We start from the raw sequence: 16,239 nt of genomic DNA on the forward strand, positions 1-16,239 counted from the left end.
CCTGGCTTCCAAAGAAATCAAAACTTTTGTTTCACAGAGGCTTAAAATATCTAATGTATGAAATTCAGTACTTCGTTCGTGACCAATTTCAGGCAAAGGTAGGGGTTCTAAAATTTTCATGTCACCTGTACAGAAAGAAGGTGCTTAAATTGGTGCCCTCTACTGTGTGAGCTCATAAGTTTTTATATGCTGTTTGGCAAGTCAGTAGACACGTAGATCATGTCCAGACACAAGATGTACTATTTCTCATTAAGCTAATAGTCGAGGATGTGAGCAGTAGTTAGGTACAGGGGAGGAACCTGTAAGTATTTAGGGAAGGAATAAGATTTAGGATTGGTATTAAAGGAACACCTGGATTTTTGCCCAAGGAACCAGCTTTGTTCTAGTTCTTATACTTGATGATTTTTCCAGTAAATATTTTCTAAAAAGCTTAAATTGCACTTAAAAATTATATTGGATTCAAGAGAACTGCTGTTGTAAACCTCTTTTGATTTGTAACGAGAACTATATACATTCAAAGTGCTCAGTGCTAGCCAAGCCAATCCACTTTTAATATTGGATGCACTCCTGATAGATCTAGTTATCATAAGAATTTAGGGAAAAGGCTCCTTTAGTTAGCAGAATCTTGACTATTCTTGTCATGAATTACTGGCCCTAAGTAACTTAAGTTTTTTTTCTAAACTACTTCCTCTTAGTTACTGACACTTTAGCATGGGAAAGAGATTCAGTTTGTAGCCATCTGCTTTGCAAAGGAAATAAAATAGAAGCACGTTTATCGGAGTTCTTCAACTACAAGTCTTCTGCTCCTGTCTCAGTGCTGTTCTAATATGACTTGAATGCAAACCTGTCAAAAATACCTTAGACTTAATTCTGCTGAAATAGGCAGTGTGAGATAGCTGGCTAGAGGAGACTGCTCTTTGATTTGTGTATGAATTCAATAGTTACCTATCAGCTTGTCTGAAGGAAAGTGTATGGTAATGATCACTCCTTCCAAAAAAAACCCCAACACCCCCCCCCAAACAAAACAAAACCAACCAACCAAACCAACCCCAAAACCTGATCAGCATTTCAGTATTTAAAAGCAGGTAAACAAAAGGTGCCAAACTGCTTTTGCTGTATAGTCAAGTCTGTTTTAAGACTTGCCTAACCATAAACACAATGATTACTTACAGTTTGTTTAAACTTAACTGTTTGTTCAGAGTTTGACAAGATGCCTATTGAGATTCTGTGTATTTCTGTATTTATAACTCAGACCTAACGGTAAAGACTCCTTAACTGTTAAATAAAATAAATCCTCTTGCAGCCTGAAAGGCATGGTCTGCTTTACCGTCATCTAAAAATTTGGTAGAACTGAAAAAAAGGTTTTTGTAGTGTCAACATTCTTCCTTGGTGTGGAAAGCCTCTTAAAACTGCAGATTTTCTTTTGCTATCTGTTCTTTCCCATTTGGCAAATATTGCCTTTCTTTTTGCTTTTCCTTCCACATCTAGTGGAGCTGAAGTGAACACTACTGTTTTTTTGTTTGACAACAGCAGATTCAACTTACATAATAGCTGTTTCTCATGCCAAGACACTCTCGTTGATGCTGGTGCATAAACAAGGTCAGCTGAGTACAGGGAACAGGGTATTCAACTGCTGCTGAGGAACCGTGGTATTTTTGTGGGTCACCAGGAATAGCTGTGCTGCTTAAATAATTTCTCAAAGGACTTGTGAGGGTTTACTCTTAAGTGCTTGAGAACTGAAAACTATAGCTGCACTACTGACCTAGGGAAGAGCTAACCTGGTAGCACTTAAAGGCCCCTTTATGCTGCCAAAACAGGGGACTTTTAATAGAACATGTTAAACGTGCTCTAAGATAGCAGAAGTTTGCTCAGTATCCTAACATAAAGCAAAATTTAAATCTGTACAGCCCTTCACAGTGGGTTTTCTTAAAGGACAGTGTGAGTTTCACAAACTTAAATGTTATGGCTAAATATAGTCAGGTTTTCACACAAAGTATGCAGCTCTTTTGGTATACTTTGTTTCCTCAGCAGAGGAAAGTAAAACAAAGCCATGCCGTTTACATGCTTGTTGTTGGAAGAGGGAACGTGAAGCCTAATGTAGGGCTTTGATTAGTGCCCAATGCAACCAGAAGAATTTTCAGTTTCTTTACATGTTCTTTGGCCCAAATCCACGGGTCATCCTCTCTCTCCCCTTGGCTGAAATGCAGGTTGAAGTTACGGATCATGCTAAAGGTTTTTCCATAGGAAAGGAGTGCATGCAGTCCCGTTCTCGCATATTGTTAACAGGTTAAAGACATTTTTCTGCTGCTCAAGACTTTTGTCATAGGAGTTTTTAGGGTTTGTGTGTTTTATACAAGTTAAGAATATGTATCTACTAATTTTGTAAACTAGTTCTCTTCCTTGGCAGTATCCCTAATCCTATTCTTCTTGCCGGCATCAGGAAATAAACTTAAATTTGGCTTGCGGTACAGTATGTAACTTGGAGCAAGAATTAATCCTTCTCTTAACATTGTAATAACTTTAAAGAACCACTTGCTTACTGGGAATAAAAAGGGTTTTTGAACTGGAATCATTAACTTCAAATATTTAACAACTTGCTGCTGCTTGCTTTTGAGAGGTCTCTCCCTACATAGTCATTTTACAGATTAATGCTTTTCGTATTTAGATAACACTATTAGCTTTTTCCATTTCCTACTGAGGAGTTTATGCACTTTCCTTTAGAAGTCTCAAATGTCTCCACTTTCATCTTCAGATTTTATGAAGTCTAAGGTGTCATTTGCATTTTCACTCTAATCCTTAAGGTTAAGTATGAATTTACTTTAACTTCCAGGAATGAATGTACTTCGGCACAAATACTGGGAATGTTCAGTGACAATAGAGCAAACTTGTATTCTTTAGCTCTTTTTGGGTCACTTCAGATTTTATTTTATTATCTTGGAGGAGTTTCCAATTTTTTGTGTTTTGTTTTAGCAGGTAATTTTTAGTCTTGTGGCTGAATTATCTGAAACGTATTATGAGTGAGGTAATTTACTGTACTGTTTTGATGTGTGATGGTATTTTTCTGATCAGACAGAAACCAGACAATCCAGTCTATGGATTTAAAACTGCAGTGAACTGCACCTCCTACCTCAGATGACTCATTTAAGGAGCGGACTGTGGTTGTGTTTGAGGGATGGAAGGGGAAAAGAAAATATCCAAAGGAGAAAAGCTAAGGCTGCAAAAACCTCATGTCTCTGGAGACGTAGTGCAGCAGACAGCTACAGCAGTGGCATGTGCTGTGCTGATTTCTGCATGGTTAGGTGTGCCCTACTGACTTGCGAATGCAGAAGTTCTGATGTCCTAGTTTTCTTAGAAGTTGCTTAACTGTTCTATAAAGTATTTTACTCAAATTTATACATTCACACTAAAATACTAATTAAGGATAGAAACACTTCTGAAAAATATAATGCCTATACTGACTTGGACCAAAGTTTCACGTTTCTGACAGTGGCAGAAGCACATCCTTCAGGGGAAGAGTTTGAGAACAGGACAAGCTTGTAGTGATGTGTCTCATGAATATTTTTCATGTCCAACAGTTTTGGCTGTAGGAATTCCTGTACCAGGTGTTTCTGTTATTTGCAGCTCTCAGCAAATGGCATGTTGTCCATGTAAATGTTTACCTCCTGTAGCAGGGATTTCTCCAGCTTAACTGCTCATTGTTCTGGAGAACCACAAGCATGCGTGTACGGGAGAGGTTGATCAAGTGAGACTTCTTGTGCCTATTCGATTACTTAACAGGAAAAAAGTCACTTGGGGCTTGTCTGGCAGCTCTTTTAACTTCTCCAGTTTACAGATCAAATGCCTGTGCCTTTCGGCTCTTGGCATCAACCCCACGTGACAGATACCTGTCAGATCCCGTGGTTTACCAGTTATTTCTAAGGCAGTTGCGACTGTAAGTCTTGATCTCACAACTGGAGAAATGGGAGCTTTATCTCCCTTGGAGTGGTAAGTCCCACTTTTCCAGAAGGATACTCAGTTATTTATATCTGGAATTCAGTCTTTGAAATTATAACTTGCATATAGCGAGTTATTGAAAGTTAAAGTTTTTAATTTTAGTACCATTATAGTCAAAACTGAACTCGCTGCTGTACTATATCACACAATGGTGTGATGCAAGTAGTACTCTCTTCTAAACTGCACTTTAACAGTAGTTATGTAACACAAAAGTGACACCAGAATGAAGACTTCGTGTTTCAAAGCAGTGGTGTTTGGCACTAAGGTTACCATCAGGTATAGCAGTTAATCTCTGCAGCCTTCCTCGTCAACTTCTTCCAAGGGTAGTTCAGAGCATGTAAAGTAAGCTCCTGTACTAAACTTCGTAGGTTAGGCTTGCTAGCCTCTTTCTCTTGATCATAGATTACTGGTTTGCAGTCTATTGATTCTTTAGACTAGCTATATTTAATACTGCTATATAAGGAGTGGGCAGCCCAACTAGAAACTCCTAGGAAGACAGGGTGAAAAACACTGTTGTAGACAAAGTTCACTGGGGCTAGCTTACACACACTAAAATTAACCTTTTTTTTTTTTTAAATACCACTTCAGTTTATCAGCAGTTATAATGGCACTCAGGAGTATGTGGGTGTGTTAAGTTTTGTTTTTTAAATTGGTACAGTACAGAAGATACTTAAATTTTCATATGTAAAGGTGAGCTTTCAACATTATATACAGAAATTCAGTAGCTTAATTTGATGGAAATAAAGATGCAATGAGGACACTAGTTTTCCGCAGGATGTCTTTGAGAATCTAAGTTGGTTTTAAATTGCCTGTATTTATTGGTTGATATTCTGTGAAAAATGTAAGAAAATTCCTTCTTTCAGTAAGCACTACAGTAGATGAGGCAAGGATATTGCGCAGCTCTGCACAGAAGAGAGCCAAAATCTTGACACTTCTCTATGGAGTTTCTTTCCTCCGGACTCAACACATTCATGAGTCTCAACCTTAACACTCACAGTAGAGGTCTGAAAAAGCACAGCAATTTTACAGAGAGTGGTGGTTAACACTGTGTTGTGTTAACTTGTTAAGTGCAATGCTTCCTTTTTCAGCTAGTCTGCAAATAGTGGGTATAAATAGCAGTAATCTGCAAATAACGTGAACAACCATTTTTTTTCCATAAAACTTCATTCGCTTGCTGTTAAAGGAAGAGAAATCCCTTCTTTGTTTGATACTACTCTATAGATAGGGGCTTCAGTAAACTGAGAAATGACTTGTCTGGAGCCCTGTCTTTATGTAGCTTTTGTTTAATCAGATGAAAGGAAGTTGCCTTTCATTTGTGTATTTAATTACAAAGTTCATTCTTCATACCGGTCAGTTAAGAAAAACTAGTGGAATTTCAGTAATCTACATAATTAAATCCAGTGGAATATGAAAATGAATAGCCTAAAAGAATACTCTACAGATTATAGTGTGAAGCTAAGCATATTATATGATGCTACTGAACAGATAAGACAAAGGAGTATGTGGAGGCTTTAGCATCAAGTAACTATTACTGATATTTAATCCTTATTAAGAATTAATTTGATCCTACGGTTAAGACCTTGTAGAATGTATAATATCACTGTTGACTTCAGGCAAACAGGGATGACGTTTCAGGTATTAGACAATGGTCATAGCTGCTTCAGATTCCTCCAGAAATACTTCTCTGACACTTCTGTGCAAAAAGGATCTGTTTGTAGATGTTCATAGTGTCTGAAAGGAAACTGAAGAAACAAATCTCTTCGAATTTTTAGATGGAGTAGAAAAACAGACCCATAAACTAATCATTCAGTACTTCATATAGAGAGGCTGAACCTAACTTTATTCTATGTGGGGGCTTTTTTTGTGTTTGGTGATGGGTTTTTTCTTTTTTTTTCCTCCTGAAAGCACGCTTATGAGCCACATGTATTAGCCTGTATTTCAGTGGGAGTGACTGAAGTCCAAGCAGCAGCAGAGAACTGCATGGGTCTCATGAAATAATCTACCTTTGGGAAACTGACTGCCGGCGAAAGCCAAAGTTTCACAGGGTTGGGGATCAAGGTGATAGCTACCTTACCTCATTTAGAGTCCTCATTCCTTTTCCATATTTTAAATCTTGTAGCACTAATTTTTATACCTCTGTTTTCCAAAAATTTTGAATGTAAAATGGTATTTCGGGTGGAATATAGAAGCAGTGTAATCATGTAACATTTAAGGTTTAGTATCAAAATCTTTCCTGCTAGCTTTGGCACTGAATTGGAGAAAGTAATCTAGGTACTTTTGGTGATCATGTTATTCTAAAAAGCACTTTAATTTTGTAAGAGGAAAAACTCTGTCTGTGAGTTCTGTCTCACTTGAAAGCTCAGAAAATTGAGGCAAAAGTTAATACCAAGGTCATAGAACTGTCAGCGTTGGGGATGTGTGCAGAATGTATCAACAACTGCTGCACTGGATGTAAGTAGACATCAGTTACTTGACAACTAGTGTGTTCATTAGTTTGTCAATAACTGGTGGTTTCTAGAGCCAGTCATATTTATATGCGTGTCACTTAAAGGTCTCTTTTTTGTGTGGTTTTTTTTGCCTTAGCACTGTATCTCAGGCTGAAATATCAGGTTCAGAAATTGTATGCTAAGTTTTCTATCACTTTGGGATGCTGAGTAATACAGAACTGAGCTCTAAAAGAACAGGAGAGATTTCTGCCCTGGGTGCATAAACCACTCACAACAAAATATTTTGTATTTTAAGGTTTACTTACCTTAGTCTTCCTCTGTGTAGGTGCTGATTTTTTCACTCTATTGCAAATAATAGTGTTGCTTTTGTTTTGCGTATTGTAAGTATTTTGGTTGGTCTTACTTCATCCAGAAGCTGGTGTTCTCTATAGTCAATGCTTCCCAACTCCTGTACCTTTTTTCATAACCAAATAAAAATATACTTCTGAGAAAACAGCAAAACCTTATGTGCAGAAGCTTGTTCTTAGGATTAGTCTTAACTCTTCCTTCCAGTGCATAAGAGCAGAAGGTAAAAGGAAATATCTCCCTATTAGAAATGTACTGTGGATCCATCTTGGAAATCAAATGCCGAAGAGATTAAACTCTTTTACAGAAAAATATGTCTGTTGTACCTTGATTAAAAGTTTGTATCACCTATACCATGTAGTAGTATATATTAATGTGCTGCTTTAGAGGGAGTGTCTTGTTTCTTTTGAGTAGTCTTCGCTCACTAGAATATGTAACTTTTAAAAAACCTAATCCTAATACAGAAATTAATATATTCTTAATACCTTCTAGTTAGTGTAACTTTGTAATGGAAATAAAGCTGTTTGATGTAAGTATTACTTTTCACTTATTTGGAGTCTTTTTTGTTTGTTTCAGGGTGCAGTCTCTGGGTCAGTTCAGGCTTCAGATCGACTTATGAAAGAACTCAGGGATATATATAGATCACAGAGTTATAAAACAGGTAAAATGCTTCAGATTTCCCTTCTTAAAATACACTTTAAAAGAATTCTCTGGACAAATACTTCCTGCTAATCCTTCTGTGTTTTGTTGTCATATGTATGTATATACGTGTGTGTGTATGTGTATATATGTGTGCACGTATATATAAAAATACATAGATACATACATTATATAAAACGGTGTATTTGTGGAGAAAAAGGAAGTTGGGATACATATCCTCTAAAACGTTCTTCCTTTGAGTTATGCAAAGTTTCATACAAGAATTAGCAGGATTGGTGTAACTCTGAGAATGCTCTTGGGGTGGATGACTACAAAGATTAACTCAAGATTACTCCTGTGGGACTTCTTGAGTTTTCAGAACTACCTGAAATTCAGCTCTCCAGGTATATAGGGCAAAAGCTTTGACCACTACCAGTGGGTAATACTGCTCACAAGAATATGCTTGCTGTAGAGGGATTTGTGTTCAACAGCAGAAGGTTTTGTTATTATACAGGATTTAACCATAATTACACTGCTGTTACTTTTATTATTTTGTGATGGTGTTAATCTGATCCTGAGCTCTGTGTATCCCTTGGAATGAAGATACAAATGGCAATAGAAAACAAGCTTGTCTTTTAAATTTGTTTGAATAACAAACACTGATTAGCTTTAGGTAGGTGAGTGGTTGACTGTTCCGTTTGCTCCATGTAAGGGCTGTATCTAAAATAGCTCAGCAAAGGAATCAGTATATTGAATTGTCTGAGTGTTCTCATACAAGAAGTAGAAATTACATAGATTTCAGGCAAGTTGTATTTCTGTAGGTCAGCTGAGTAGACAACTCCATCACTGCAGCCAGGTATGAGAACCTGGTGCAGGCCAGGATGGGAACAGGAGGAATGCACTATTAGAAAGTCAGTCTAAGTTTTAATCCTCTATCTTTTACTTTTCTGAACTTCTCCCCTCATTTATTTCTCGTGGGCTTAAATCTCACTTGGTGGCTATGGCATTTTAATTTGTGTTAAAAGGACAGAGTTGAAGAGGCAATAGGCTCCTGTTTTGATTTGCCATATTTGCCTTTTAGGTAAATAGTTTTACGTGCTGAAGTACTATGGACAGTGGTAAAAAGTCTGAAGTATAAATTTGATTAGGTAACCTAGTGTTGATCTAATGTAGCCTACTTCTTTTAGGCTTTATTGCAACTGAGTGCTTGCCAGTATGTCCTAATCACCATCTATCCAGTAAAGAACGGATTAGTGGGTCTAAGGAAGAGCCTAGAAATAGATCTGTATTAAGTCACGAGGGATGCTTTACTGCCCATGTATGATCTTCAGGGTTTGTTTTTGTGGTTAGAACAAAGATTGGATATAACAAATCTGCTTGACTATAAAGACTGTATGGTGCTTAATCACATAGTGGTACTGCTGGAGGCACAACCAGGAGCCCCTGTAATAGGTGTAGTTTGAGGTGAGGATTTGGGTTGCTTAATAATGCCATTTCTTGGCTTTAGATTAATAATGAGTCTTAACCAGTTGCAAAAGACTGAACTCCTGATGTAGGAAAGTGTACTCTAAATGATGAGGAAAAGTAAATCTTGCTAAACTGTAAAGAAAGTTGAGATGCTAAAGGGTGAGTGTAGTAACTTAGTATTAGCTTATGACTCAGGAATATGTAAAAAGACTGCAACTGGATGCCTCGTCTCGATCTCTAAAACATGTTATTGAAGTAAAGTGTCAAGTGGAGGTTGACGCTATAAAACTGATGGCAATCCTGCTTTGAAACACCATCCTACTGATACATTTATTAAATTTTGCCAGTAAATGATGCTGTTTGTAATAAAACTTACATAGATTCCTTCCTTATGGCTTCATTTAGTCTTAGGACTTGAATGAATTTAAGTATCGGTTCGTCTCCCTTGCACAAAACTCGTGCTTTTACAGCCTAGTTCTGTCTTTTGTTGTTAGATAACTGTCACCATGTGAGCAGGGGCATGGTAGATAATTGACACTTTTTTTTTAATGTGATTTTTGTTCTGAGTGGTCCATTGCTCCATGGTCCATTTTTCACTTAATTTAATTTCTTGCTATTAACACACAAAGGGAACCATTGTGAAACTTAAAGGTTCTGGTAACTGTTGCAAGGTAATTTAACACTGTTTTCTTCCTTTGTAATATAAGCCAGAAAATCTAAGGCTGCTTTTTGGTTACATTAGAATCACTTTATTTAGTGTATCTGAGGTTACATGTTTTCAGGATTGACAATAGGACAACACTGGGACTTCTGAAATGAATAATACTTGTAGTAATAGTCCTTTAATTTTTTTCTTTTCTGTTAAATTGTTTTATTAAAAAACACTGTCAGGACTTCAACTGTGGGTGTAAAAGGTAGTATCCATTTTAGAGCTGAAGTTCCTTTAGTGATTGAGATACTACTGTTGGAGTTCAAGCAAAAGATGACTACAAGCTTGCTGTCAACAGGAAAGTTGCTTATCTACCTGGAAAATCTAGGTGAAGAACTACCCTTAAAAACAAACAGAAAACAACTTTCTTATGAGCTAACGGAAGCAAAAATTATTCCAGCAAATTAAGATATTCTGCTATAAATTAAACACAGTTTCATTAACATGTTTTGATAATAGGACTCACAAGTCCTCCAAACTAAGATGATCTCATTTCCAAATACAAAGTTGGAGATTTGGCTAGATACGGAAGAACTCACAAAGGTCTTAACATAATTTGAGGGAGGGAGGGGGAGGAACAAAGAATTTGGGGATATTAAATGAAGTCTTTTCTGTTCATATCTTTAACGACTGTGTTGTACATATATAGTGACTTCAACTTACTGCTTTTCTCCAAAGACTGTATGGGGTTTACTTCTAGTTGTAGTAAAGTTGCTATAAGTAAGACATTGCCTCTGTTTTGGAAGGGGTTGTTTTTCTTCCTACCTTTTCATCTCTTAATTTTTTGCTTGCTTCATGGTTCTGTGTGCTTGCTTTTACTTCATCACCTCTGTGGATGGCCTTTTAGAGGAATAGAACAAAAAACTTCCTGTGTCTAAGTGAGGGGAACCTACCTTGACTCCCTTCCCTACCTTAAGGACCTCTTGGAAACTGGTACTAATCAGATAAATTCTTCTTGACAGTAACTCTGTTTCCTCTTACTGCCTAAATTAAGAAATAAGCATAGGAGCTGGTTCCAAATAACACCTCTTGACTATTAAAAAAAACAAACACACACACACACACACACACCCCAACTCTGGGTAGTGTTGTTAAGAAGCTTCTGTTTCAAGACAGCGAGCAACCCTGATACTGCTTCTGTTCATGAGGACATACAGGTACTATTCAGCTCAAAATCTGTGTGCTTGAAAGGTTGATTAAGTAGCTTCCTGTTCTGTTAAGGCACATTCTTGTCAGTCCTGAACTGTGCGCATCTCTCTGAAGAACCCTGTTGCAGCTTCTGGTTTAGGTACAGTACAGCTCTTAAGGCCAGCAAAAGTTATTCCTTTGGGGGAGCTAGCAAAACACGTGGACCTTGGTAACCCATGGAGCTGAAGGTGAAGGACTGGTGCGTGAATTCAGAGTAAGAGCAGGACTTTTAGGGTGGTGGAAGGAATGCAGGAACAGGGCTAGAGGCTTAGCGAATAAACAAGCTGATGGAAGTTCTCTTGTGATCTTCCATTATTTAGGATATTATCAGAATCTTTACCGTAACTTGTTCTGTTGTCTATAACAAGTATTTATACTCGTGCTAGGTGCCAAAACCGTAATACTGAGAGGCTGCTTCTTCCAGTCTTCACTCCCTTTTGGATGTAGGTGGAAGACAATATTCTGGATACAATGGTGGAATAGATTAATCATTAATGGGAGTTGACAATGAGCACAGTTCTGAACGTCAGCTCTTTTCTTGACATCAGAGCAGTACAGATTGAAATTCTTATACTTCGTGACTTCCACTTATACTAAGGGCAGTTCAGAAAATAGTGTCCTTGGATCTGGGAAATTGGAAAAAGGCCTTAATAGCTCCTTCTGTTCATCCTTGAACAGAAAAGTGTGGCATCTCTGAACTAGCTGCTGATTAAAAGGGACATTGAGAGCACAGTGAGTAAGTTTTCAGACCTACTTTGTTGTCCTAGACTTAGAAAAATTTGAAATCATGATCTTGGCTGCAGTACCCACTTGTTTGTGGCACTGCAGTAAGGAGAAGCAAGCACAGTTTCTTTACCTTGTTTACTGAGTTTTGGAATGCTTTAGAAATAAAGGTGTCTGGACAGCTTGAAATGTTATCTGTACTCCAAGTGCTAATGCTTAAAAGTTTCAACTGCAAGGTAATGTATTCTAGAATAATAAAACCCAGAGATGAATACTGTAATTCCTTGGAGAGAATGTGGTGACTGCAGTCTATTGTTTGTATAGCCTTCAGAAATCCTGGGCAGGTTCCTGATTTGCATACGTCTTCCAAATAATTATATCAGCAATAGATATGCCGTTAAATATTAGCTCTGGTAACAAGTTTAATCATAGTTGTTTAGTATATATGCATGAATAGTCTGTGGCGAAAGAGATTAGACTTTTGAACATCACTGATACCGTTTTCTAAATCTTGTCTGATGGTTAAAGATTTATTGCTTTTTCCTGGGCTGCGTGTGAGCTTCTGCAGAGAGGAAGCTTGAATATACAAGAAAATGGCAGATAACCTTTCATCCTTCCCTTTGAGTGAAATGCATAACTATTGTTTAACATGCTTAAAACAAATGAACCACTGAAAATCACCATCTGGCTTCCAGAGACAGCTATTTTTTTGGTGCATCTTTCTGACTTCTTTGGTCAGCTGTTGGGAATGTGCTTCATCCAATGCAGTATCTTCTTTTTTGGGGTTTCTACTCCATACACTGTCCGGTGTCCTGTCCTGGTCCGCCAATACTGACGAGAACCTGTGAAATACAATCCTGCATACTCAGACTGTGTGTTAAGTGTTTTAAAAGTGTGTTGGTCATGTACTGGGTATAAAATATACTGAGTACTAAGCAAGCTGGAATTGTAGCTGTGGAAAGTTTGAAGGGGAACTGGGAGGGGGGAAAAGGTTAGGTGTCAGAAGAATGTTTTGATTCGTGTGGAATTTTTTTTATAGAACTTTTCTTCCTTGTAGTTGCTCAGAAGTGCTTCTGCTGTTGGAGGAAGGATGTCCCTCAGTATCAGTATCTCAGTATCATCTATTGCTTACATCTATTGACAGTATTTGTACTTAAAAGCAAAGAATGTTTTTGCTAAATCTTACCTTGTTAAACTTTTAGTGCATAATTAATTCTATCTAATATTTCTACAGGGATATATTCAGTGGAACTGGTAAATGACAGCTTGTATGAATGGCACGTTAAACTTCTGAAGTAAGTTATTAAAGTTTTTTCATTCATTTTATTATTGCTGCAGAGATTCTTACTTTTGATGAATGAGAATCTCTAGCCAGAGCATATAAAATAGCGTGTGGTGGCTACAATTCTGGTATATAGAAACGTGTACAGAGACTGAACTGTAGTAATTGAGCCGGCAAAAACCCCAAACTCTTTGCACAGCCAACACAGTGTGCAGTACCATAACTTTCATTACTGTTCAATTCTCCTTCCGAAACTACTCCAAAATATGAAACCTTAAATGATGAAATTTTTTGTCTAGAGTTTTTGTCTGGATGGTTTTAGTTTGGTTTTGTTTGTTTTCTATTTCAAGGAAATGCAACTTCTAGTTTCATTCTAGATGCAAGAAGGAACAGAACTGTCTTAGTGTCATTAGTTCTTTATTTCTACAGTTGAGCAGACACATAGGACTGAAACTTTTAGTTATGATTATGACTTATATAATTATATAACTTGTGTTCTCTTACGTACTGCTTTTCACTGTGTGTACCAGATGGTAACTCATCTTGTTGTGTCCATAGTCCAATAACTTTAATTCTGGAGGTATTATATTGAAATTATTCCTGGTAATGGGATCATCTGCCATCGTCCTACAAGATAACCCGTGGGAAGGAAAAGCCTATCCAGACTAGGCTGGGTGGCTGCAAGAGATGAAGGAACTTCCATCAGTTCAGATATGTCATGGTGAATAAGTGTAAGGATGTAAGCTGTTTCAGTACAGTAGTTGACCTGCCCATAGGAGTTGTTGTCTTGTCCTAGTGGCAAGACTTCTACGACTACGTCACCAGCTGCTGAAATACAGTTTTGTTTCCTCCTTAGTGTAATCATAGGCATGTGAATGTTTTGAAGCTGAAAATGGCAGGGATGACGTATGTCAGGAAAATCTGTGCCATATTACAGGAGGCCTTGTCTGTCGAGCGCTTCTGTAACAGAGCGCTCAAACCACTGTGCAGTGATTTGAAACCTTTCTTCAAATGCTGTGAACAGGTCTGATTTTCTGCATTCAAGAAAGAGAAAATAGGGTGCATGCAGCAAATGGCTTCCAGAATGACTGAGAGAAGATAAGAAGTATTGTGTTTGTTTATCCCAGCAAAAAGTATCTGAAAACAAATGAACTGTGTGCAGACTAGTTGAGGGGGTAAATGTCAGAGAAAAGAGCCCATCTGCCTAAGGAACAGTATTGTTACTAGAACAAGTAACTCTGAACTGGCCTAGTACAGGCTAGGCTGGAAGTGATAGGTTTCTAAGCATTGGGAGATTTTCTTCTGAAACAGCTTCCTGTTGGTAGGATGGGGACAAACTACCCAAGTAATTCTGAAACGAGATCTAAGAAGTTTGTGGTTTCACCTGCAGCAAAGGGTTGGATTTTAATAGCCCATCATTTTGTTTAACATCTGCATTTGGCTTGCTGCAGGCATTTTTTTGCCTAGTCTCTTTTAAAAGCTGCTGGGGCGTCAGAGCCTGGGTGGGATTAACCCTGTACTGTCTGAATTAATGTCTAGGCTGCTCACCACCAGCATTTTGCAACAAACAATTGTTGAAATTCTGCTGAGCAGAAGCTGCTGGCTTTAGTACTTCTGCTGATGCAGATTACTTTTAACAGCTGACACAGAACTGTGATCACATATTCCATAAAGGATTCAGTAACTGCGTACCGAAAACTAGATCACTACAGTCTTCCTGTTAAAATCTTTTTTTTCTTCCCCCGCCTTGGGACATACGTTTCCAGTGAACTGGAGAGAATTAAAATTGCTGTTTTCAAATAAACAGGTTATTTTGTGCTAACTGTGTTCAAATAACACTTGATAGCTTGGGAATGTAGTGCGTTGCAGCAAGCTTTCATGCTGATCTCATGGCAAAGTGTTTACTTTGTAAAGGGAGCAAGAGTTTTCTACAGTTCCCTTCAAATTACAGTTTGTAAACTACAAATACATAAAGGAGCTCTTTAAGAATAATTACTATTTACAGGTAGTGAAAATATTAACTTCATCCAGGATCTCCCCCCTGCTTCTTTTATAGAGTTGATCCTGATAGCCCACTGCATAGTGATCTTCAGGTCTTAAAAGAAAAAGAAGGTGTAGAATACATTTTACTCAACTTCTCTTTTAAGGTATGTGTCTCTGGGAAGAAATGCTGGGGTTAAGCTTGTTGCTTACCGTAGGAAGTGACTGAAATGACCCTCAGCTGTTACTTGGGTAAAGATGGAAGTGTAGCATAAGAAAAAAGCGCAACTTCCCACAGATTGCTTTTTAGCCACTACTGTGGAAACGTGACTTTTACAGAACTGAAAAATGTTACTGCTTTAAATCGGATTTGCGAAATAAGGTTATCGAAATACTTCCTGGTTAGGAAAACACTGTCACAGTATTGTTCTTAACCTGTTTTTTGTTATACTTTTCAGGATAACTTCCCTTTCGATCCTCCCTTTGTGCGAGTGGTATCTCCTGTGCTCACAGGAGGGTAAGTTTGAGTTGCTTTACAGAAATTTTACTTTGTGGTGAAAATGTTACAACTTGAGATTGGTTGACTGGGTTGGCAGGGAACATTTTGAGACTACCGTATATGTAGACTTCAAGAAATTTCCCCTAAATGTATATTCATGAGCTGCTGTAGACCTTGAGTTTGGTGAAGAGCTCAAAGAGTGATATGGAGACTTGCTTCTTAAGCTTCATGAACTAATAGGAGCCAAACAGCTGGGTGCATATTCCAGCCAGATGCAATTCCTCTTTGAATTGCTTAGTTTGTGTCTAGCTTTGGAAGACTCTGTGCCTGCCATAATGTTTAAGAGTTGGCCTCTTTGTGCATGGTTAACATCGCTGTTACTTCTCCTGTTGTTCAGAATAGTAGGGTGTTTTGAGTTAGTGCTTTGAAGGGGTCTTGATCCCTGTGTTGCCTTAAACTTGCTGTTCGGTCTTAACTGACTCTTTTGCCAGTAACGCTGCCATAAAGTTTTTGTCTAAAATCTCCTCAAATGCTAACCCAAAGGTACTAAATTCAATTGACACCATGCTCCAAAAGTCATCTAAAACATGTTTGAAGTGCTGTCTGTGGAGTGGAAACTTGTGTATATCAATGGAGAGAAGATTAAATTCCCCTTCCAAGGCTTTTATGCGTCTCCTGCTGACAGGAAATTATACTTGTACGTTTGAAAATGCAGTCTGTGATAGCTGGTGCTGATTCTGATTTGATTTGAATTGCTGTGTGTCTTTTTTGCATTCAAGAAATGGTTAGTGCAGTTAAAGAGTGTTCGTGAGGATTGCTGCTACCGAAAAAGTAAACAAGGAGTGCCAGACACCAGAAAACTCGTTTAGATTCTGGTTTTGTTGTACTTGGACTTCTTTGTAGAATGAAAGAAAGAATGGCCCAGAAAGCTTGGATTTCGGTCATCATTTCCCTATGAATGTCGTAC

At 37.9% G+C, this 16,239-nt stretch overlaps 1 protein-coding gene across 2 annotated transcripts in view; it reads left to right on the forward strand.

The window, feature by feature from the left end:
- The window catches only part of UBE2Q2 (ubiquitin conjugating enzyme E2 Q2), a 53,219-nt gene that overhangs the window by 30,563 nt on the left and 6,417 nt on the right, over positions 1–16,239 (forward strand). For both annotated transcript variants that reach the window (XM_076348441.1, XM_076348440.1), the window contains 4 exons: positions 7,362–7,446; positions 12,746–12,806; positions 14,850–14,940; positions 15,232–15,290. In XM_076348441.1, the coding sequence (XP_076204556.1) occupies positions 7,362–7,446; positions 12,746–12,806; positions 14,850–14,940; positions 15,232–15,290 (296 nt within the window). The remainder of the gene's footprint in view (positions 1–7,361; positions 7,447–12,745; positions 12,807–14,849; positions 14,941–15,231; positions 15,291–16,239) is intronic.

The sequence above is a fragment of the Aptenodytes patagonicus genome, chromosome 10 (assembly GCF_965638725.1).
Source record: "Aptenodytes patagonicus chromosome 10, bAptPat1.pri.cur, whole genome shotgun sequence".
Classification (NCBI taxonomy): Eukaryota; Metazoa; Chordata; class Aves; order Sphenisciformes; family Spheniscidae; genus Aptenodytes; species Aptenodytes patagonicus.